This window comes from Alosa pseudoharengus, unplaced genomic scaffold (genome assembly GCF_046254945.1).
Source record: "Alosa pseudoharengus isolate Yale_2024_CS ecotype anadromous, Long Island Sound unplaced genomic scaffold, YU_APseudo_1.1 YU_APseudo_1.1_scf_16, whole genome shotgun sequence".
In the NCBI taxonomy this organism is placed as follows: domain Eukaryota; kingdom Metazoa; phylum Chordata; class Actinopteri; order Clupeiformes; family Clupeidae; genus Alosa; species Alosa pseudoharengus.
The window spans coordinates 4693946-4717812 of NW_027468630.1; the positions used below are offsets into that span (position 1 = coordinate 4693946).

Here is a 23867-nt window from a genome sequence, read left to right on the forward strand (position 1 = left end):
GTCAAATAGGGATAAATTGTACAATGACATCCTAAAAGCCTTTTTTTATTAACATGAAAGTCTGCAGATGTTTGGGGGGTCATGTTACAACCCTGCAAGCTACGAGAACTAGCATGGCTGTCACCAGCCTTAATGAAAGACCCTAAGGTGACAGATGAAAACTCACTGTGAAATACACAAATATGGAAGTAAATCTCTGTCAGTTCCCCATAGTGTTTATGCTAGAGACAGAGTGCAGATGTGCAGATGAAAAGGCAAAGGAAAGACCAAGGTCCTGGGTTGACAGAGGTCCTTAGCTGTGTTCAAGATGTGGGCCTACTTCTGAGTGAAACCACAGCAGGGCCAGCCTTGAGGGCAAATGACTGGGACTTTTACCTGTGAGAAGTTTACTTTACTTTACTACTTTACTATTTATAGAAATGTGGAGAAAGAGATTCAACAAAGATTTTTTGTAAAACACTCAGACCTTTTTGAATGGTTTACCAAATCCAAAATGACCAGGAAAACACAGAAGGTTTAATGCTTTATACTGACTAATTAGTTACTGCATTACCGTAATTTCCCAAATATTAGCCGAGGTTTATACATTGATTTTGCAAAATTGCTTCAGCTATGAGGTTAATACACAGGGGCAGTTAATATGGAATGAATATTTAACTTGCATAAAACACTGTCCTGCGGTTTATACACATTGCAGCTAATACACAGGAAATTACTGTAATAGTCATGGACAAAGAATTGCTTTCAGTATTCACAAAGCTAAAAGCTGAAATGTACTTGTTACATTGTTACATTGTAACATTATTCAATGTATTAAATCATTTGATAACTTTAGTTATATTATTGTGCTAAGTTATATAGTGCTAAGTTAGTTATATTATATTATACATATAGTAAATTGTTGTAGCAAACAAGAAGTAAATATTAACTCCTGCTGTTAGTTGGTTAATGGTTAGTTACGGTAGTTATATGAAACTTATGTTAGTCATGGGAATCTTTGTGTAGGAGTTAGCAGAACCTGTGACCAATGCCCAATGAATCAGAGTTTTTTAGATAGTTTCAGCTTGTGCTCACTGTGGTGTCGTTGTGCTGAGTTGAGAGTGACATGTAATGGTGGAATGCGCAGGCCATCGTGTCATCTGACCAAAATACATTTGGGCATTCCTGCGGCCTACACACTCCTGAGACATGTGTGTCTCCTCCTATGCCACACACACTGTCAGCACCTAATCCCAATGACTCAACAGATTTAGATGTCATCTCACTTAATTTCATTTCATCCCCTCACCCTCCATCCCAAACACTGAGCCAGACTAGCCCATTGAGCAGGTTCTTTTGATCTTCCGGGCATCTTTACGGCCCTTGTTATGGATATCAACGCAAATATTCCAGCCGTGCAAGGCACCTCAGGGGCCGCTAAAATTCCCCCCTTTCAAAATGCCAGAGGTGTTGCACGACACATTCTCAGAGGAGAGCGGTGCCGTGCAAAGCATCCTGGGATTTCCCTCAAATCCTCAACCCCAAGAGAAGATCCGCTCTTCCATGGGAATATCCTCTGACTAAGGGGAAAAAAAACACAACAGCGTCTTGTAAACAGGGGAGTTCTGTTCAGTCGGCCCCCAGAGTGAGCGGTTACTGTGCAGGAGCAGCTGTTCGCAGATGCGAAGCCCGTTGCCATTTGTCCCGCTGCCTTATCCCAGCAGCGGAAAAGGGGCGTCCAGCGGCATGCAGACCGTGAAATCGAGGACAAATCTGCCCATAAAACGCCCACTGCTGAGCTCCCGCTCACTGGAAACAATCAGTCAGGTCAGGCCAGCTGTTGGATACTGGCTTAGTCACACAAGACAGAGGGTCTCTATGGCACTTCCTCCTCTTTGTATTTATTTTATATACCCTGATTCAAAAAGACAAGCCTGGTTTCCAACGCTCAGCTCACTGGCGTAAGATTAATTCACTAGTCACAATCAATCTGCCACAACAATTAAACCACAGTGATTTAATACTTTAAACATATTCTTATTTAGACAGGTTTGATCTGTCAAAACATGCAGGTCGGCTGAGTAGTGGAGCTGCCTGCCTAAAGGCTGATGTTTATTTAGTTGTAAATGAGTATTCCGGTCTTACTCAAAACTGTATCAATTAACGTTGTTTTGGTCCCTGATAAAAGTTTACACTCATTATTATCCCAAAAATATACCATGTTTTTCTTATACAGGAGTTATCCTTTAAGTGGTAACATTGGCTGAATTGCTGATTGTATTGCCCAAAAACTTTAAACATTTATTTATTTAGTTTGATGGCACTGATATATCTTCTGTTTAGGCATGACATTATATTACTTGAGGGTTTTGTGAACTTGTTACCTGAATTGATTCATTTTGGAGAATCTAAGTCACTCATCCTTTGAGGTAATTAAAATGGCAAAAAATTGTATAACATAAAAAACTAACTGACTCATTCTTATCAGAATTCCTTGTATATCATATTTACACATTTATTTATTCATTTATTTACATATTTATACATATATACACATTTATTGTTATTTACCCAACACCATCTTCCCTTACCCCGTTGATGAGTAGTATACACATTCCGTAACTTTTTAGTCTTTATTTATTTAAATTGACAGTACTGACAAGAGAATAAGGAGAGATCCACCTTTAACAGAAGCATAGAATAACAAAGAAAATGGCAGATTAAATGACAACTGGTGGTGTGGGGAACATTATTTTCCGGTGACAGAGAGTTTATATAAAATGGATCTTACAGATTTATCAGTTGAAATCAGAGCAGGGCGTGGAGTGTTGGGTGTTGGGTGTGGTGAAAAGGGGGTATATATAGGATTATAGCATCTTCCCATGGAACTCCATAAAGTGCCACACCATGAGGATGGCTATTTTCTCCTGGGTGAAACACTGGGAGTCCTAGCACTCATCTCTCCATTAGGCACAGTGGGCAGTCATTAAAGCACAGACATCTGCTCCCGCGAAGCTCTGACAGTACAGCCCCCCAAAATAGGAAGAGCCTGGCAAACTAGAATGTTGGGAGAAAGAAGAGACACACACACAGAGAGAGAATGACAGACAGAGAGAGAGTAATACACTGCTGACTATGGCCTCCAGAGAAATGGTGACAGAGCTGGTTAGAGGTCTTGAACACCTGTGTGGAGAACCCCTTCACTCACCCCCCCGTCTGCCAGGGCCACCTCAGCCGCACTCCTCAGCATCTCTCCCTGGGAGCCCCAGCTCCACATACTCAGTATGGCTTGGCCTGAGTGTGTCACATTACACTGGCAAATGTCCACACTGTCCTACAGTAGAATGCTGGACTTCCTACCAATGCCCTCCTGCCCTTCCAAAAGGGAAATGAATTTGGCAACCGACCCTTCAAGGTTACCCCTGACTGACTGCTTATAGAAGCAGCACTATTATTTAGGGTAGGAAACTGGGCTTCCAAGCGGAAACAAGAAAGTCGTCGGTTTCAATTTGTGGTTGCCACTGCTGTGACCCTGAGCAAGGCACTTAACCCCAAGTTGCTCCTACAAACAAACAAATAAAATAAATGAATAAGTAAATAAGCAAATAAAAACATAAATAGTACAAAATACTTGTAGCTCACAGTTAGCAATGGCTGTAACTGAATCACAATAATTTGTGCATATTCCCATTCTGTCCTCTGAACACTAAAATGAACATATTAGGTGGCATTAGTTCCCCCATCCACACTGCTGCCACACACAGCCCCCCCTGGTCTGAAGCAGCTGGCCCTGTCCTATGCGAGGCTGGTCTGGAATGTGCTTCTCTGGTAAAAGTAGGATCGGCAGGCGGGAAGGAGGGTGAATGACTGGCATTAGGGATCATGAAACTAGAATGTTCCAGATCATTTCCAAAGCCCCCACATTCATATTGAATTTTCCCAAGCTGGAAATTGTGGAAAAGCATATTGTTTAGGGTCATGGTGGTGTGTTAAAGAATGGCAATCTGCCCCTTAATGCTTGTATAGGACAAACTGCCGTATGATTTCAGTCAAGCATTTCATTCCATCTTAAATGTACAATTATTTACAAAAGTAACTATTCTATTAAACAAGTATAACATATAAATATAAAATATTACCCTTTCCTGCGAAAACACATTGTCCTTTGTGGATAACATCTGCTCTTATACCCTTTCTTCAGTATCATGCATTTGGTATAGAGAATGTCAGATTAAATGATAATGAGAGTATTATTTTGCCAAATTCCAAATTATTTCATGCACATTCAATGTGTACACCATCAAAATGCATGTTACTGTATAAACACTTACGGGTTCATAGTAATGGTGTTGTTCATATTTAGGTTATTTTTATATTAATTTGTATATTAATTATTTTCGGATAAGAAGTTTAAGTGAAGCTTGTGTTACATTTAACATCAAGTGACCCGATGAATAATCAGTCCCCAGTTTTGCAACATACTTGTAAAGCTGGAAGCTAGCTAGAGTTGCCTGGAGGAATGATTTTCACTCCGCTATATAGGCTTTCATTGACAAGATAAAGTGTCACGTCAAGACAGTCTTAGACACTAGTATACTGGCAGATGTTTCTTCTCACTCTCACACACACCCACACACAGATAGAGTGTGTGTGAGAGAGACAGAAAGATGGCCGGCGGTGCTGGCTAGCTTGCCCAACAGAGAATGTGCATGTGGGTCAAACGCAGGCGTATTTCCAGCTCGCTGTGAGATTAGCACTTCCTTATGGAAACAGCCATGTTTATACCCTCTCTCTTAGTAATACCTCTGCTTCACTAAGCTGCCCAGAGGACTTCTGAAGACAGGCCTAGACAGCCAATTACACACAGACATGTCTGAGACCAGTTGAGCTTGAGTCCCATGACCCCCAGACTCGCTGGACTTTGATAGGAGGGTGATGAAGGGACCCTGAAATCAGCTCAACAAGACGTTTACATATGACCTCGTCCTATAGTCTGTTACCACGGCTGCGCATAAACATAAATAAACCAATCAGCTGAGGTTCAGAGTGCAATTTTTGTAGCAATAAAGCATTGTCATTGAATTAGGGAGATATGTGTTTTGGCACGGACCTCCAGCTAACTGGAGTGTGGATCCAAGCTCTGTTCTAGTCATTTCATCACTGTACAACAAGCCTAAAAGAGCAGTGTTTTATGACTGCCTCTACCTGCCGACACCCCCCCCCCTCTCTCTTTCTCTCTTTCTCTCTCTCTCTCTTTCTCTCTTTCTCTCTCTCTCTCTCTCTCTCTACTCGTCTCTCACGCAGAGGCTAATTGTTGTCATTGTGAACATACTTTACAATGCACACATGTGCATACAAAGCTGCCACAAGTGTAGGCCTCACATTCTTTCTGCTGTTCCTTTTGTCTGCTCTAGGCTCAATAGGGGTGAAACACAAGTTGGTCATTGCATATTGCCCTCATGATTGAGCAATTGGCAAACAAATAATGAAATTTTTAAGATGTGCACAAGTTTGTGATGTGGATACACTGCTTTGGATACAGGGGGAGAATAGTCCCCCTAATTAATATTAAAGATACGGATGCACCAAACCTGAAGGAGAAGTGTGTGCCACTCATCTCTAGGCCTGTGTGTCTGTGTGTGGTGGCTGATAATTGATAATGGAGAGGGCCACCCATAGACTTCTAATGACTTGAGCAGACAGACACCAAGTCACCAGACTACACCTATGTGCTGACTGAACTGCATTACAGACTATTTTCCACTTCCAAGTTTGGGTCTGTCTGTTTGTCACCATACTAGAACACAGCCACTCTATTTCGTATGCTCATGTCAAGCTCTACGTGAGTAGCTTACTGTTATTTTACAGTGTTAATAGCATTTACTCCACTTTTAGCTTACATCTAAACCCAATTGTGTATTATATTATATTATATTATATTATATTATATTATATTATATTATATTATATTATATAATATTATGTTATATTATATTATATTATATTATATTATATTATACTTTCAATGTAATACGCACATAGTGGTACACCCTTATGTGGCCACCGAGGGCTGCTTTGTTTGCTGCTCTGCTGCAGAGATTCTCTGGGCTATCCTATGATGTGCCTCTCTGTGTATGCTATCCTATGATGTGCCTCTCTGTGTATGCTATCCTATGATGTGCCTTTCTGTGTATGCTATCCTATGATGTGCCTCTCTGTGTATGCTATCCTATGATGTGCCTCTCTGTGTATGCTATCCTATGATGTGCCTCTCTGTGTATGCTATCCTATGATGTGCCTCTCTGTGTATGCTATCCTATGATGTGCCTCTCTGTGTATGCTATCCTATGATGTGCCTCTCTGTGTATGCTATCCTATGATGTGCCTCTCTGTGTATGCTATCCTATGATGTGCCTCTCTGTGTATGGTATCCTATGATGTGCCTCTCTGTGTATGGTATTGTAACACACTGGCTCGGAGTTTGTACATTCAGGGGAGACCAACGCAGTGTTGAAATAATAATAAATGAATTTATTAAAGAAAGTTAAACATAAACTATATTTCGGAATAACGATAAGGATGAGGTGCAAATCAGTGTAGTGTTAGTTACTCAAAAGTGAAGTGTAAGTCAGTACAGCGAAAACGGTAACGCAACAAAATGAATGCCAAGCCGGGAGGAGAAGAACCGCCAGGAGTGCAGACTGAGCCGATCTTAAATATCACTCCCAATCAGGCACACCTGGGCACACAGGGGAAACAAGCACCCAGGCACATCAGTGCCAATGGGCGGAGTTAGCACACAGCGGCCTGGGCCGTAACAGTATCCTATGATGTGCCTCTCTGTGTGTTTGGTCTGTGTATGAAGTAGGCATCTGGAACGTCATCCTCTCTAAGATTAGTTTGCCCTAACTCAGCCTATGCATGCCAGGGGTGGCTGCCATTCTCCAGCAGCTGAATAGAGGCGTGCCACCATGCCACCATGCCAACATGCCACCATGCCAACATGCCAACCGGCCTCCGCAGCTCCCGAGGGGACGAAAGATGTAATGCCCTGTCGTCCAGTCTAACAGACATACTAATCAGTTGTTTTTCAATGATCTACAGCTTTAGACAGAAGTGGGCAGAAAAAAAACATGCTTTGGAATAAAGGGGTAACCTGAAACATTGTTTTCAAAAGTTCTGTTCATTTGTCTTCCAGAGAGTCAGACATGTATCTTATAAATATCTTTTCATGTCTCAGTGACATGAGTCAGTTCATTCTCCTAAGTGCCCTCGGGGAAGTCAGGGAGCTGAGTGTCGAGATTTCTTTTCCAGACAGGTGAGGACGACACACTCTGTCTCACGGCCTGCACGTGTGAGGGTGTGTCTGATTTTGTCGCAGTAGTGGATTTGTTTCGTAACCTCTGACCCTGCAGTCAGGTGCAGTGTGGGACATAAAGGAGACTCTGTTACACTGAGCCTGGGTATGGGTGGGAAATGGAGGACTGGACAGCTGCTCTATGTGTGTGTGTGTGTGTCTGTGTGAAACCTGAATCCTTCTCTCTTCTTCCAGAGTGCATACCACCTTAGTAGATTCCCGGTTACCAACAGGGCAAGAGATCACCGTTGCTTTAGGACTGTGGTTAGGAGAGGCGCTGCTTGTCTCTCTAACCCCGGCAGCACTCATGTTCAGTGCTAATATTAGCCACCAACAACAAAATTCCATTTGAAAGTATTTAGAATTGTGTTTTGCTGAGTTACCAGTTTGATTGGCGAGTGTAGGGCAAAATTCCTTCTTGAGGTTGAATCCATCTTAAATTTGCTGTTTGCCCCCCATATGTATTATATATGTTTTTTCTTGTAGGTATTATATTACAATGTCCAATTGCTGTACATAAGCATATCTAACAGTACAATGCTGAAGAAGCAAGGGTCTATTAGGTATTCGCTAGGTTGAGTGGATTCCATTTCTGTATGCTCTGAAAATGTGCTTTTCATTTAGCACAAAGTCATAGGTCTGTACTATCTTCTAAAGAGTAAAAAATGTGTATATCATTGTGAATAATGTGAATATCATCTGTGCACTTCAAGAGGGAAGGAGGTCAAGTCAAGTCTTTTTTTATAAAGCACTTTAAAAACAACACCAGTTGACCAAAAAAAGTTCAGTAACCTGGTAGACAGGCAGGTAATGATCAGGCAGCAAACATTAGTAAAGAGTGTTTAAAAACATTTGATGCCACTTAGTGTTGGCTGTAAAGTCTGAATGAGTCACTTTGAGATCTTACCTAGACGGCCCAGCTGCTGAGCACGGTCTGAGCAGGAAGCTGAAACACTCTCCTCTTCCTCTTCCTCTGTGTGACGCAGGTCTGGCCAAGCTCTCAGACGCAACAGCATGGGCCGGAACCAGCCGTCCTGTATCCGTGGCGACAGGCCAGAGGGGGGCTGGCCAGGATAAAGAGGGACTGGATCATCCCACCCATCCGTGTGCTGGAGAACGGCAAGCAGGTCCCAGAGCAGCTCGTACAGGTGAGACGGAGCAACATCTCATGCCAGGCCTGGCGAATCGCAGGTCCAGGCTCAGAGACAATGTGATAACCAGAGACACATATGTAAATCCACTGTCATATATCAATAGAGGTTATGACTTTTTGGAATTTGGATTGTTATGTTTTATTTATGTTGACTTCATTAGGGGGGGGAAATGTATTGTGTACGCACTAGCTACAAAAACATGTGTATTAGTACAGTGTTTTCAGAGCTCGACTAGCTAATCACAATACCCAGTTGCAACAAAATCCTGAAATAGGTGAACACTTGTGTGGATGATCTGAGTGTGTGTGTGTGTGTGTGTGTGTGTGTGTGTGTGTGTGTGTGTGTGTGTGTGTGTGTGTGTGTGTTTGTGTGTGTGTGTGTGTGTGTGTGTGTGGTGATGGGGGTCATTATGAGGACATCCCTTTTTTCCCCACTTCCTCTCAAAACACCTCACACCAAAAAAATGTCTGCTGTCAGTTTATCTTGTCTTTTATTTGCTTAAGGTCACATAAGACAGTGTGGAGACTGTTCCCAGGACAGCAGTTAAGAGCTGAAAACATACCAGAGTGCAATGCGTACTCTGGTCTCACAACACCAATGGACTTCTGATTACCATGCTGTCTCTCCCACAACAGATCAAATCAGACAAGGTTTCCACGGGTCAGGTGATCTACAGGCTGGAAGGGCCAGGGGTCAACCAGGAGCCCAAGGACCTTTTCGAAATAGATGAGAAAACAGGATGGATCAACACCAAGATGCCCCTGGACAGAGAAAAATACAGCAGTTTCACGGTAAATGCAAAGCACCTCACACTGGTGATCCTCATCAGCGATTCCCTCAGGAAGTAGCACTTTAGTGGGGAAGGTGATGAGATGTGTCTGACCTTTCTTGAAAGTGTGTCTGAGAAAACCAAAGCTGGACGCTGGAGCAATGTTGTCTTCAACATTTGTTGGTGTCATGTGTCTGCAGCTGAAAGCCTTTGCCTTGTCGCCGAGTGGGGAGAGGCTAGAGAGTCCAACCACTATTGAAATCTATGTACTGGATCAAAATGACAACAGGCCAAACTTCACCAAGCCTCAGTTCGAGGGCAGTGTTCGTGAGTTTGCTCTACCAGGTAGGATGTAATTTCATAAATAAACAAAATCCAAAATGTCTGTACAAGTGTGTCACACAATATGTGTGTACAAGTGTGTCACACAATATATATATAGATGTATTATATGCACAAGAAAGTTTACATGTCCCTAAGGGCTCCATACATATATTCCCAGAGCACAGGCTCCTCTGAGTTTTGAAAGCTCTCAAGTCCAACATGCCAATATATTAGGATGAAGCCCAAAATAATAGTCTTGTCTGTGCTTTCATAGGAACCTCGGTGATGCGTGTAAAAGCTGAAGATAAAGATGACCCCATGACAGACAATGCCATCTTGAGTTACTCCATCCTCAAACAAGAGAGCTTTCCTCCTAACAAAGCAGAGAAGAACATGTTTGGTATCCGAGAAACAACGGGGGAAATTTACACTCTCGAGGGCATAGACAGAGAGGTAGGTGTTACACAGCCTCAATCAGTGGTCATGGCACAGCCACAACCAAGCATCACTGGTCTTGAGAGTGGTTTAGTAGTGCTCGGTGCCATCAGCAGACTGTCTCAGTTCTCTTTAACTGTTTTCTCACATGCACCAAACTTTCTTGACATTACCTGGATGATCTGTATGTGAGAGAAGACTTTAACCAATCTAAAACCTGCTGTTCAGTCTGAAAAAAATATTGACTGGTTCTCTCATTCTGCCACAGGAAATCCAGGCCATCAGCCTGACTCTTCAGGTGGCTGACATGTCAGGGATGGGTCTAACCAGCACTGGTCACGCCATCATCAACATCACTGACATCAACAACCATGGTCCAAAGATCCTCCCTGACAAGGTGAACCCCCAAAATCAGGGATAAAGTTTTGTTCCGTGTTGTTCCGCTGCAAAGATGAGGTCCGAGAGCCCTTCGCTTGTTTTAGAGAGCAATAGTGGAGATCCTTTTTAGTTCACATTATAGTGTAAAGTATTAAACAAATATTGATTTAAAAAAATCAATGCATGCTATTACTGCAAGTTATTACTCTAGCTATAAAAAATAGCTTTTCTTTAGTGTACTGTAATAAAACAGAAATTAAAACATTTTTCTAGTTTAATTACTAATATGTATACATTTTTTGATTGTGCCTATAGTACAAGTTCTATGCTGTGGAGAATGCCCTGACTGAAGCAATAGGAAAGGTCAATGCCACTGATGGTGATGAGCAGGGTGGAAAGAACTGGGAAGTTCAGTATCACATTTCAGAGGGGGATCCCAACGCACACTTTTCCATCATAACAGATCCTGTCACCAACCAAGGCATTTTGTCAGTCATAAAGGTGAGGCTGTTTTGTCACATAGACTGCACAATATAGGAGAAGTTTTGCAGTAGTTTAGTGTAGCACTAGTGAATCACAAGAATGGTGAATCAATTGTTTGTGTTCTTCTGCCATCTTCTGGTAGAGTTGCTGCACATGCAGCCTCCTCCATAGAAATTGTGCAAGGAGAATGTAACTGCAGCCTGACTATCTCAGCTCTGTCTTCATATTTATGGGGAATTTATGTAAGAAAGCCAAGAAAATGTAGTAGCTTACATATTTATTTGTTGACAGAAGATTGTACATATCACACTAAACAGTCCTTCAAGTCATTTCTGTGTAGGTCAGTCTGTGTGTGTCTGAAACAGAGTGTTGGTGTGATCACGAGTTTAGACAAAACACTGTTGCTGCTGTGAAACATTCACAACAATTGTTCTTTTGTATAGTTTGTTGATGTCAACCTTTGGTTTCCATGGAAGTCTCACGGTTTGCCCCTGTTTTCCCTGTAGCCACTGGACTTTGAGTCCAGTCCTGAGCATGAGTTGGTCCTAACTGTGTCCAACTTGGTGCCACTGGAGGGCATGTCCCTCGATTCCCCCATCAGCACAGCTACCGTCACCGTTGTGGTTTTGAATGAGAACGAAGCACCCCGCTTCTATGTAGACCCAATCCCTGTAAAAGTTCCTGAGTCAATTGTGCCTGGAACAGTTATTGCCCAAAACATCGCCCACGACCCCGACACTACCAGACTCAGGTAAGCCGGCCAAGCCATCGGTCATAAGGTCAAATAACCAACAAAACCAAGAGACTATGCTGACACGTGCATTCACATTTGTGTACGTGTCTTATGTGTTGCGCTCTGACTTTATCACCCCTTAGGTTCGAGATCAGCCATGACCCAGAGAGGTGGCTCGCCATTAACCATGACACTGGAGTAGTCACGGCTAGACAAGCCTTCAACATCCGCTCGCGACACGTCAAGGACAACATTTACCGTGCCAGGATTAAAGTATCTGATGCTGGTGAGTCATGCGGGCCGTAAGACCTAATGGTTGCACCCTTCCCTTAGTTGTCAGTCGTGGCCTGCTGACATCTCTAAAGCCACCGAACTGAGGAGACTGGCGGTCCTTACGGTCTTCTGTCCTCTTTGTAGATACCGATGGGATCTCGACCACAGGCACTCTGGAGATTTCCCTCATTGAGACGAATGACCACAGCCCTCAGCTCTTCCCACTGAGTGCCACCATGTGCAGCAACAGACAAACTAAAGGTGTCCTGCTGACAGCCACTGATGAGGACATGCCACCACACTCTGCGCCTTTCACGTTCACCATGTTCTCTGAAGCCAACTGGACTGTAATGAATATCAACGGTAGGATCTGTTGCAGTGAAAGCATGGGCCCTTTCCAGCCCTCATGTTTTGTTGTTAAGACCACCATTACCGAAACTCAGTATTCTGGCGTACGGGTAACTTTTTATTGCTGTCTGAAAAAGTTTCCTCTGTTCAGAGACCCATGCAATCCTGGAGCATCTGGTAGACGTTGAATCTGGGGAATTCTCCGTCCATGTGACCGTGTCCGACTCGGGCGCACCCCAACTCACCTCCGTCAACCAGATCAATGTCACCGTATGCCCATGTGACGCAGATGGGGAATGCAAGGCCATCTTTGACGCCATCTTTGCCAACCGAGTGGGCATCAGTTTCATCGCCCTGATTGTCATCATGAGTTGTCTCACTCTCTTATTCTGTGAGTAGATAGAGTGATGGGTGGTAACAGATGTTTGATTAATGACATCATCTTCAGTGAGGTGTCTGGAATCAGAGGGCCAACTGGATCATTTCTTCAAATGCTCAAATTATTTGCTTTCGTTTGAATGCTTGAAATCAGGGGTTCAACATTTTTTTTAGTGGAAGAATTTGAAGCCATATAAATTACCTCATACAAATATACTAATTTTGAGATGACCTTTTGCTTTTCCCAGTGTTGCTGTTGCTCACAGTGGCTGTGGGAGCCTGCAAGAGACACCATATGAAGAAAGGAGGTGGGCTGCTGATCGGAGTGTCGGATGACGACATCCGTGACAATGTCTTCAACTACGATGAGCAGGGCGGAGGAGAGGAGGATGAGGTGAGACCACGTCCAACTGAAGTCACATCTAACGAACACATCATCACTAATGCCTGGATTGCATGATCCGATTTGAGATCCAATAACTTCAGCCTCAGAAAAATAAGCTTTTTATAAAATATCAAATATGCAATTTATGTCTGTACAAGCACCACAATTATAGCAGAAATACTTTAGTCTTCCCTTAACGGCTTGGTCATTCTCCTCTTTTGAAGAATGTGTTCAACATTGACCTGCTGCGGAATCCCAGTGATATTGCCCCTTCCCCATCGCCCTTCGCTCCCCCGGTCTCCGGCTTCCCAAGAGGCAGACAGCCACTCAGGAAAGACGCTCCACACAACCTCCCCTCGCCTACTTACCCGCGCAGACCCCCTGCTGATCCCACCGACATCGAAGACTTCATCAATGATGTATGTGATCTCCTATTCTGCCACGTGGCTCTCATGGGCTTACTGCTTAGTCTGTCACTATTTGAGTAATGGATATGTGCTTCAGCTCTTTGAATTATTTTGGATTTGGGGTTGTCATGTTTACTGAGACGAATGGCAGTCAAAGAATACAAGGTCTTTATAAGACTTCATAAGAGATGGGACAGTATTTCTCTAATTAACACAGCCTACTGTTGCTAATATCTTTGTTACATGATTATGATTTGATAAATGAATATAATCTAGTAATGAACGTATTGTCATCTGTTCCACTTTCCGTACAATTCTTCACTTTTACATGATTTCTGTGGTCAATTAAGGATGACTGATCATTGGTAGCGAATCTGAAAAGCATATGTCCTCCACAAAAAACATGTTTTCTTGGAATGAATACTTTTCTCGCTCTTGCCTCACAGGGTCTGGAGGCGGCTGACAATGACCCCAACGTGCCCCCCTACGACACGGCGCTCATCTACGACTACGAGGGGGACGGCTCTCTGGCGGGCAGCCTGAGCACCCTGGCCTCGGCCAGCTCGGACGGAGACCAGGATTACGACTACCTCAACGACTGGGGCCCACGCTTCAAGAAACTAGCAAACATGTACGACCCGCGTTAATGTGCCCCTACCCACCATATCCAACCTAGAATTTTCAGCACTGACATGCACCGCACATAGAATAATGTTTGAGACTAAACATACACACACTTAAGAGCAGACACACCCATGGGCCTCTTCTTCATTACCTTCTGTCCTTTCCCGGAATTTTAAAAAGTGGTGCTCGTGCTTGTATGGTAACAGACAGTGCTGTCAGGTCAGACACAATACAAACAGTGTTACCTTGTTCTCTTGATTTCTATAGTTCAATTCTTTTTTGGTGCATATAAAGACAGTCCGCCCAAACGCGGCTTCATATCATGGTCTTGCCTCGTGGAAGCCAACAGATAAAAAGAATGTCTGGTGGTACTTATGGTAGACAGAGAGAAAGGCTAGAAGGAACTGAAGGGATTTTAGGTTGTCTTATCCGTTTGCCGTTTCACATCTGAGAATAAAAAACATTTTATGTCAGCTATACTGAGAATTAGAAATGGTATTGGGAATGTCTGTATTTCAAGACTGTATCTGGTAGTAAGGCAAGTAATATCCACAGATCAATGAATGTAGATATGAGAATACATGAGATGTGGTCCGCCGACCTCCAGAAAATGAGAGTTGGAATGGCCTCTGGTACGTTGGAGTTTCCTGTGTACGAGTGAACAAGGCATGAACAAGACTCAAATATCTGACGAGGATTTTTGGATTTTTTTTTTGTGGTACATTACTACCTTTTTATATGATATGTAAATAGAATGTTATACTTGATAATACTATAATGATACTTTGTTTTCTATTTTTTCTGTTTAATGTTATAGTGAAAGAGTGATACATGTTTTGACAAACTGTTCAAGAACTGAAGTAACACTTTCACATGCAAAAATATTTTGATGTCTTTTTAAGCAACGGTGTTTCAGTGTGCTTAATTTAGCCCTATTCAGCATTAAATATAATACATGTATTCTCAGTAAAATCATATGGATGTATAACTTTTTATACTTTTAATTCTGCAATCATCAAAAAAGAGAAAAAAAGTATGATGTATTGTCTTTGTGTGTATGCTTTGTATTGTGCTATTTATTTCATTCATGAGGTTAAAATGGTAAACGTTACCTTGTACCAGTCAATTTTGTGTTTAATAAACCAGAACAGGCTTTTACACCCTCTCTGTGATATGCTTCCCTTGGCAATGTATGTGGAAATTACATCACCATTCATCAACTAAACACATACACTTATTAGGATTTATTTGAACACACAAATTATACAGCTTTGTTTGATCTGGGCGCAATATGGCTGCATTAGCCTACCAGCGTTGAGCATCGCTGCATTAGCCTACCAGTGGTCTGCAGCCAAATCTGAATACGTTTTTCCTCATGTTCCTCATACTGAAAACACTTGGCACCCACAGTGACTATATTTCTTTCCTATGGTACTTGGAATATCTGAATGCAGCAGGGATCTCATTCTTTACAGGTAACAGACAGTTAGGAAAAACATAAACCTGAATATTGAAACCATGGAATGGCTGTGTAATCTCTACAAAGGAGCTTAATCCTTTCAGGACCATATTTGGCTAATTTGTGAATTTTATTCCATTCTCTTCTCTCTTCCCTTCTCTGTACAAACAATGGTTCCTGTACAAACATTGCCCATTACATTCAATTAAAACAGACATAGTTATAATTATTTTCCACTCCATTCATTCAGTTCAGCATACAGTACGGTAGGAACCTTACCTTTGTTCTTTTTCAGTCGCAAAAAAACTATCTGCAAAGAAACGTTCAACTTCAAGATCAGTTCACTGCAATCAGAGTATGTCGGCTGGCAACATAAAAAAAGTGACCATCTACGGAACATCTCTAGCACCATGAAGCCAGTCCTGTGCCTTGGGGTAGGCCCCCAGACAGAGTTCACGCGAGGTTGTAGTCCTCTTCGCCATCCTTCCTGGGAGGTGGTTGGGGCCGGCGAGGCTCGTCCTCCCCAGTGTCCTGCTTGTCCTTCTCGGCCTCGAGCCACGTCTGTGGGGCGATCATCTTCTTGGGCCCATGTGGTGGGGGGCCGAGCAGAGCCTCAATGTCCTCATAATTCACTACTTCACGCTCCAGCAATGTGTTGGCCAGCTGATAAGGTCGCAGGGAACGGACGGACGGACGGACGGATGGATGACAGATGAACGCGACAGAGAAAAACAAAACAAGAGAGAGAATGCAACAGAAAAGAAAGTGATGAATATTAAATGTGATTAAATGTGATGTATGATCTCTGGATAATCGGAATCATTTGTATTTGTGGCACTGGAAATATGTATACTAAATACGTTATAGATTATTTTTCTCACTGTTTATGCAGTGTTTTCTATTGTACAATAATAATGATAAAATCCAGAGCCACTGAGTTAAAGTGTAACTCTGGAGAAAAACCAAGCTAGGGTCTATTTAGGTTACTTAACAAGTTTTAAACTTTTGATTGAGAGCAACACTTTCTACACTTTAAGATGGCAGACTCACCACTATGAGTTTATCCCTGTTGTCCAGAAGCAGCTTTTCTGTCTGTCTGTATGCACGAGCCACCAGCATTTGAGCCTCCTGATATACCAATTAAAAATTGCACACAAGAATGCATACAAGAACAAATGGCAATTTATTCAAAAGCGTAAACATAACTATTGTTGAATACTAATCAATATAGAGTAAAGAGTACTGATTACAGATTGTTCCAGTTTTAGTTTTACATTTGACATCATTCCATTTGAGTGAGTTAGCTGTTGCTAATGGAGACCATGATGACTCACGTGGTCCATCTGCTCCGCGAGGCCCTGGCTGAAGGGCCTGCGCCCAATGGCTCCCTGCTCCTCCGAGTCCGGGAAAGACACCTGACCAACACTAGGGGACATGCCGTACTGCTTCACCATGGAGTAGGCCACCCGTGTTACCTTTCTCAGGTCATCCTGGGCACCTGACACAGGGCAAACACATATAGCTATGAGTGATGGATGATTAATATTGCTATGTATAGACAAACACACGTGGTTTGACATTGAAATCAGCATATCCTAAGGTTGTTGGCAAGAATCAAGCCTTTTACTCGCCTGTGGTGTTTGTGAGAGAGAGTGTGATTTTGAGTGTGTGTGTGTGTGTGTGTGTGTGTGTGTATGAATGAGGTGATGTGTGTGTTATGAGTGTTTCCCAGGGGTTCCATGCGGGCTGCACCTGTGGTGTGTGTGAGAGAGAGAGTGTGATTTTGAGTGTGTGTGTGTGTGTGTGTGTGTGTGTGTGTGTGTATGAATGAGGTGATGTGTGTGAGAGAGAGAGTGTGATTTTGAGTGTGTGTGCGCGTGTGTGTGTGTGTGTGTATGAATGAGGTGATGTGTGTGTTATGAGTGTTTCCCAGGGGTTCCATGCGGGCTCCACCTGTGGTGACTTTGTTGAATGTGATGGCCTCAGATGCTCGCCCACCCAGTGCCATGCACATGCGCTCACACAGCTGCTCTTTGGTGAAGAGGTACTGGTCCCTGGGCAGGATCTGGGCAAACCCCAGGGCAGCATTCGTCCTGGGGGCAATGGACACCTGAAAAACATGCAGTACACAAAAAAATATATAATACTGTACATTTTCACAGTGAAGTTACCTTGAAGCATACATTACACGTTTACAATCTGTATTTATCTGTACACAGGGTTCCCACCCTTTCCTCAATGTCAAATTCAAGGACTTTCCCGGTCCTCGCATCTCAAATTCAAGGACCCACACACGGCCGAACAAGACACGAGACGCTAACGAGGTGTAATTTATCAATGTGGCACTTATTCAGTTGGTGGTACAGTAGTTCACTTTTGGTGATGTCCAAACAGATGATTCAGGACAAATTGGCAATCTTGCTTGTGCGTTTGAAAATTGTAGCATATTGAATGCTATTTTCATCATATTTAAGCACTTTCAATGACCTACACATTTATGTCCATTTTCAAAAACTTTCCAGGGCCTTTATTTTTTCAAATTCACAAACTTTCAAGGATTTCAAGGACCCATGGGAACCCTGTGTACAGAGAGTAGTTTGTTTGTTCACCTTCATGACTGCCTCGGTATGTTCAAGCAGCCACCCAACCAAAGCATGACCAGACTCATGAAAAGCAACCACTCTCTGCTCCTCTTTGGATAGGATCTTACTTTTCTTTACACTTCCTGAACACACACAGCAGAAACAGAGGATACTTAGTGGGTCATAAAAGTATAAAAGTATGCCAGCACAGTACAATGGAGAGATGGAAAATAGAATGCAGTTTTAAGATAAAAGAAAGACATAAGATATTTTACAGCTCTATAAAATACACCCTATATTACAATCCATTTAAGTAGGTGTCTTGTAAAACGCATGCTACAGACAAAGCCAACGCTGTAATGTTGTCTATTACCTGCAATGACCCTCTCCACTGCATACTCAAAGTTGAACGTGTCTATGGACTTGTATCCTTCTCTGGCAGCGTGTAAGGCAGCCTCATTACAGATGTTGGCAATGTCGGCACCTGAGATACAAGCCAACATCAGTGGAATTATATATAGGCATGACATGACGAATGCTGTGTTTAACGAGGATTTGTGTGAATAATGAATGTGGAAGACATGCCATCTTTGAAGTTAATTATAAACAATGACAATATAATGCAATCAGGGTGGATAAGAGCATGTTTGAGCATGTGGGATAGGGCCTCTAACTCACCACTGAAGCCGGGGGTGAGCTCAGCCAGGCGGAGGGAGTAGAAGTTGGCCGGCTGGGTGAGCTTGAGGATCTTCAAGTGCTGCTCAAAGATCTCCTTCCTCTCCTGAAGAATGAGTATAGCAAACACCAAGCAATCAACGCCCACATTAAAAATACCACAACACACAGGTCTTTGCAGTAGGTAGACGAAATTAGATTTAAACACTCATGTACCTGTAAGGTGGGGAGGTCAATGAAAATATGTCTGTCTAATCTCCCAGGTCTCATAAGTGCATTGTCCAAAATGTCTGCCCGGTTTGTGGAGGCCAAAACAATCACATGATCTGTGGTTCCCATTCCTACAAGAAAGACATTTGTTGGTTGGAAGAATTGAGTGATGCATCAGTCTCCCTTCATTGCAATGTCTCTCCATCTTACCCAGGTGTGTAGTGGTAAAAAAAAGAGGTGGGTAAACTAACTAAAATTTTGTCATCACTGAGGTGGACCACATCATAGGCTACCGGATAAAACATTCAAAACAGGTTCGGAAACAGTGGAGGTTATTGCCCAATGCTTGTATCACCAGTTCTTATAAGCACTAAACTGTGTGTAGCCTTAATACTATTTATAGGTACATAGACACAATTTCACAACTACAGGAGGAGTGTAAATGGCACTTGTGTGCGTTCAGCCTCCACTAGAGCCCTGATCTTACCGTCCATCTCGACTAGTAACTGATTGAGCGTTTGCTCTTCCTCGGTGTTGGAGAAGCCGGACATATTGGTGGAGCGTTTCTTTCCTACAGCATCAATCTCATCTATGTAGACGATACAGGGGGCCCGGGCGCGCGCCTCTTTAAACAAACTTCGGACTCTGGCAGCACCGAGACCTAATCACAAACATACATGAGCGTCTATCAAAACTCTCAGAAGAAACACAGTTGAAATGGTCAACATAAAGCATTTCATTCACATCACTTCATCTTTAACAGAAGAGTAGGCAGTGACATACAGATAACAGAAACACAATTACAATAGAGCAGCAAGTTAATGAGTTCAGTTCATTTGTATTATTAAGTAGTTCTAAATCTACACTGAACGGTACTGAAGACCACAAATTCACAGCTGTTCAGTTTTCACCAATAACATAGATCTGCACATAGGTTCTCTCCATGCGTGGAGCTTCATGGCGTGATGACATAGTTGCTCTGAAACGCCACGCTGGTATGTAGCATACGCAATGCTACAAACCAGAACTATGTCATTTGGACCTATTCACTGGGCAGAGCAGGTTTTTACAACAAATCAGATATCAGTTAATCTGAAAGCATAAAATTCACCATCTCACCACCAATGACTTCAACAAATTCAGACCCTGCCATGGCAAGGAAAGGCACTTGAGCTTCGGTTGCCACTGCCTTTGCCAGTAGGGTCTTCCCACACCCTGGAGGCCCCAACAGCAAGGAGCCCTTGGGGACCTTGGCCCCCAGCTGGAGGTACCTGTCTGGGTTCTAAAAATAAGAGCCCCTTGTCAGAAAAAAAAGGCTATTGTCAGGGATGTTATGGTAAAAAGATGAAACTCTCGAACTTCACACTTGCCCTCACCTTTAAATAGTCAACAAACTCTTTTACTTCCATCTTTGCTTCATGCATCCCTGCAACATCCTTGAAGCTGACCCCCTTTCCAGATTTACCATCCACAATAGTGAACTTGGCCATTTTTAGCTGATTCTGTTAGAGAGAGAAAAGGAGAATGCCACATTAATGAGGAGAATATGCTTGTTATGATGACTCGCTTTAATCGAAAGAAACTCACAAAAGCACTGAAGCCTCCTTCTCTGCCTCCCATGCCTGCCAGTCGGAAGATGTACCAGAGGATGGCCACCCCAATAGCAGCCATGCCAAGCGCATACAGTGCACTATGACAAAATACACAGTGGTGAAAGAGTTTACATATATGTCAAATTGATTCAGAGTTTTAGATATTCTCCACCTTATTATAGTCAGGTATTTAAACTTGTTAAAATCAAACAAAATGTTACAGATAGGGCATATTCCATAACCACAGGGGTCATTCCGTTTTATATGCTGTTAGAAGAATCCACTCACTTTCCAAAGAAACCAGTGCGTCTGTATGAAACTGGGATTCTGTCTTTGGCATCAACGTTGAGCTCCTCCTCAGCTGCACGTAGCTTCTCTTCAAACTTGTCGATGTTGGCCACCTGCATGCGATACATCAGGGCCAGCCTCTGCAAAGAGAAGCAACCACATCAGTACTCAAGCACTTGGTGAATGAATGTCACGAGTTCTGAAAGGCATCTTGACTTAATGACATAATCGGCCAACATACGGGTCTTCCAAAGATGACTGCTCCAGGGTGGAGGAAAATCTCCACAATGTCACTCTCAGGAACCACCTGCACGCGAGACACTTCTCCCTTTGCCAGCATCTCGTGCACAAAGTCGTTCCAGGAGATGTTTCCCCCGCTAGTGTTGATGGAATTGAGGACACTCATGATGAGTGCGATGATAAAGAGGGTTCGCAGGCGCTCGCGATACATTTGGTCCTCTTGCTCTCGACGTTTCTTCTCCTCTAAGGAGTTGATGAGATAACAAAGCACAGATGAAGCATAACACCCATATAGCCTATTCATTACTGTGAAATTGAAAGGACACCTCAAACCAACTGATACCTTCATCTTCTTCAGGAGTCTTGCCCTTGCCTCCATCTTTCTTCTCTTTACGTGACTGAGAGGTGCTAAAGTAATGGAGGCCGCCTGGCAACAGATGTTTGTTACACTGAGTATTATGTTCTCTACCACCATTGCATTCAGTATAGCTACCATGGACACTCACCTAATATCTTCCATAATCCACCTTGGTTCAGTATCTGTTGATTTTCATGCAATGTCCTGGTGAGCCCTAGTATTCTTGGATACAACGGTGTGTTGAGCTACATAACAAGTAAATGGTTTAAAAAACAATCGTTAGACTGGAAATTACGTTCAATATGCAATTCAAAGTGAGCAGTGAATAGGCTAGCCTCTTATATCTCCACCCAGAAGTCACACCACAAATGATTGGGTTAAAACAGAGTGCAAGTGGACTGACTAAGTACCACATTAAAAACAATTTAAAAACATTGGATAATCTCTTACCTTGGTATGAAGTGATTTAAACTCAGGATTCGTTTGTGGAGGTAATGTCACACCTAACTTAGGTTTCAACAGCTCTTTGCAACCAGAACACGATTCTAGCTTTCGTTGAATAATTCTACTAGCGACATTGTCAAGATTTCCTGAGGCGCCGTTTCTGTGACGAGATATTAATGTCCAAACTGGACTTCCTTTGATATGCTTGACGTTACATGACTTGCTATAACGTTGCAAAAGTAACGCAGCCATTGCAACTTCACGATGTTACCTAACTAGATCGTTGAAACAGTTGTCGCATACATAACCTAGCCGATGACGGCATGTAGAACAAGCCAATTAAAATATAATTTGTTGACAGTCTATGTGTACTAATATCATTGTCCTTGCTATCCAGACAACATAGGCCTAGCTCCAATCCTTGTTAGCTAGCCAGCCGCCTGTGCTGTCAGACTGTAAACTGGCCCTTACTCAACAAACAAAGATGTTGTAACAGCAAATGATACACCTCTTGTCGCAATTACACGTGAAAACAACTCTTGGTTATTCAAAGGGCATCGCGCTGGTTAGCTAAGCAATTTCTCAACCTACAGCAGTTTCAGGTCTCTGTCCACTTGCAATATCTTGATAATCCCTGCCTTGAAAATGTTTGGCTTCTCAGTCTCCCAGTAGAAACACTACTGTAAATTGATCCCTTGCAAAGCAGCTTACATTTGCATCAACAACGTTGCTGTGGGTAAAAATTAAACTGCCTACAGTCAGAAATGTGTACCAGCAACTAAACAACACATAGTACTAAAATGGTGGATGAGGAAAACGTTCATGACGTCATCACCACTGCGCGAAGAAACAGTAACCCTTGCGCGGAGTGTTGACGCAATATATTTATTTTTTATGTTTTGATCCTGGAGCAACGTAGGCCATTAACATTTTACAGTAGTGACAATCTTTCTGTATCGCCAGTAGTCAAAGTGTTGTGTACTAGTAAAGTGTTATTATATTGTATTATTATTTAATGTTGTTTTAAACGAAGATTACGGATGATCACAGGAACTAAACAGCACATCAACAACTTGCCCACTTGAAACAGAAGTAGGCTTAGTGCTATTGTCCTATAGGCCTACAACAAAAATAATGGGTGTAGGCTTACAGTAACATATGAAGGATATTTTTTTGTATCAATGGATAAATGCTGAATGGTAGGCTACAGAAATGATGGTAGGCTATAATATGTAGGCCTATTGAGTGACTGATTGCATTCTCTAAGCAAAATCTATTTTATTATATTCAAGATCTGTTCACCTTCACTGCCTCACCTTTTACGATCGGTGACCCCAATGTTTTGCCACTAGGCCTACAGTGATTGGTTTTGAATTATTTTGCTTTCACTTTACTGTGACTCCATATAGAATAATTTAGGGGTTGAAAGTGTCATAGCCACAGTGTCCTCAACCGGCGAAGATGATCTAACCTCTACTATTTTTTTTGTCTTCTGCAAATGTCATATTAGTTTCAAACAAATTAATTTTCTTAAAATAGTTATATATATAGATATATAGACTCTATCCTTGCACTGTTGGACTTACTCATTTGCACTATCACCATGACCACTATCACCATTGCACTATCACCATGACACTCACTCACACAGAGCACCTTACCTTACTATGAACAGAGAATCACAGGCTCAGTCCCTGCCTCAGTCATTGCAAGTGCCTCTTGATTGATTAATCACCACTATGTGGATACTGTTTTTAGAATTGATTTAGATTAAGTGTTAGTTAGTATAATTTGTATTTTAGTATATTCTTTATCTTCTACTGTCCTTAATGCTTAGTTGTGTTTTTATATTATATACTTTTAATTACTTTTTCTGCTGTTAGTGAATGTGTGTGTGTTGTCTGTATGCTACTGAGACCTTGAATTTCCCCTGGGGATCAATAACATATCTATCTATCTATCTATCTATCTATCTAAAAGAAAGTTGTAATA

At 42.4% G+C, this 23867-nt stretch overlaps 2 protein-coding genes across 2 annotated transcripts; one reads left to right on the forward strand and one right to left on the reverse strand.

Moving 5' to 3' along the window:
- Positions 1-1659: 1659 nt before the first annotated feature.
- cdh15 (cadherin 15, type 1, M-cadherin (myotubule)) lies at positions 1660-14718 on the forward strand. Its single transcript, XM_076287983.1, has 14 exons — positions 1660-1806; positions 8323-8484; positions 9126-9281; positions 9460-9604; positions 9858-10036; positions 10287-10415; positions 10712-10897; positions 11386-11630; positions 11756-11898; positions 12030-12248; positions 12385-12624; positions 12860-13005; positions 13221-13415; positions 13850-14718. Exons 1-14 carry the CDS (start codon positions 1660-1662, stop codon positions 14048-14050), a joined length of 2493 nt encoding a protein of 830 aa, XP_076144098.1. The 3' UTR covers positions 14051-14718.
- Positions 14719-15256: 538 nt separating this feature from the next.
- Positions 15257-22654, reverse strand: spg7 (SPG7 matrix AAA peptidase subunit, paraplegin). Its single transcript, XM_076286791.1, has 17 exons — positions 21882-22654; positions 21580-21676; positions 21417-21500; positions 21075-21316; positions 20834-20973; positions 20541-20643; positions 20330-20455; positions 20073-20235; positions 19441-19614; positions 18960-19084; positions 18747-18849; positions 18442-18552; positions 18096-18211; positions 17440-17596; positions 16821-16984; positions 16537-16614; positions 15257-16149 (listed from the first exon to the last, which is right to left on the reverse strand). The coding sequence occupies exons 1-17, from the start codon at positions 22125-22127 to the stop codon at positions 15940-15942; spliced, it is 2439 nt and encodes an 812-aa protein (XP_076142906.1). The 5' UTR covers positions 22128-22654; the 3' UTR covers positions 15257-15939.
- Positions 22655-23867: the final 1213 nt, after the last annotated feature.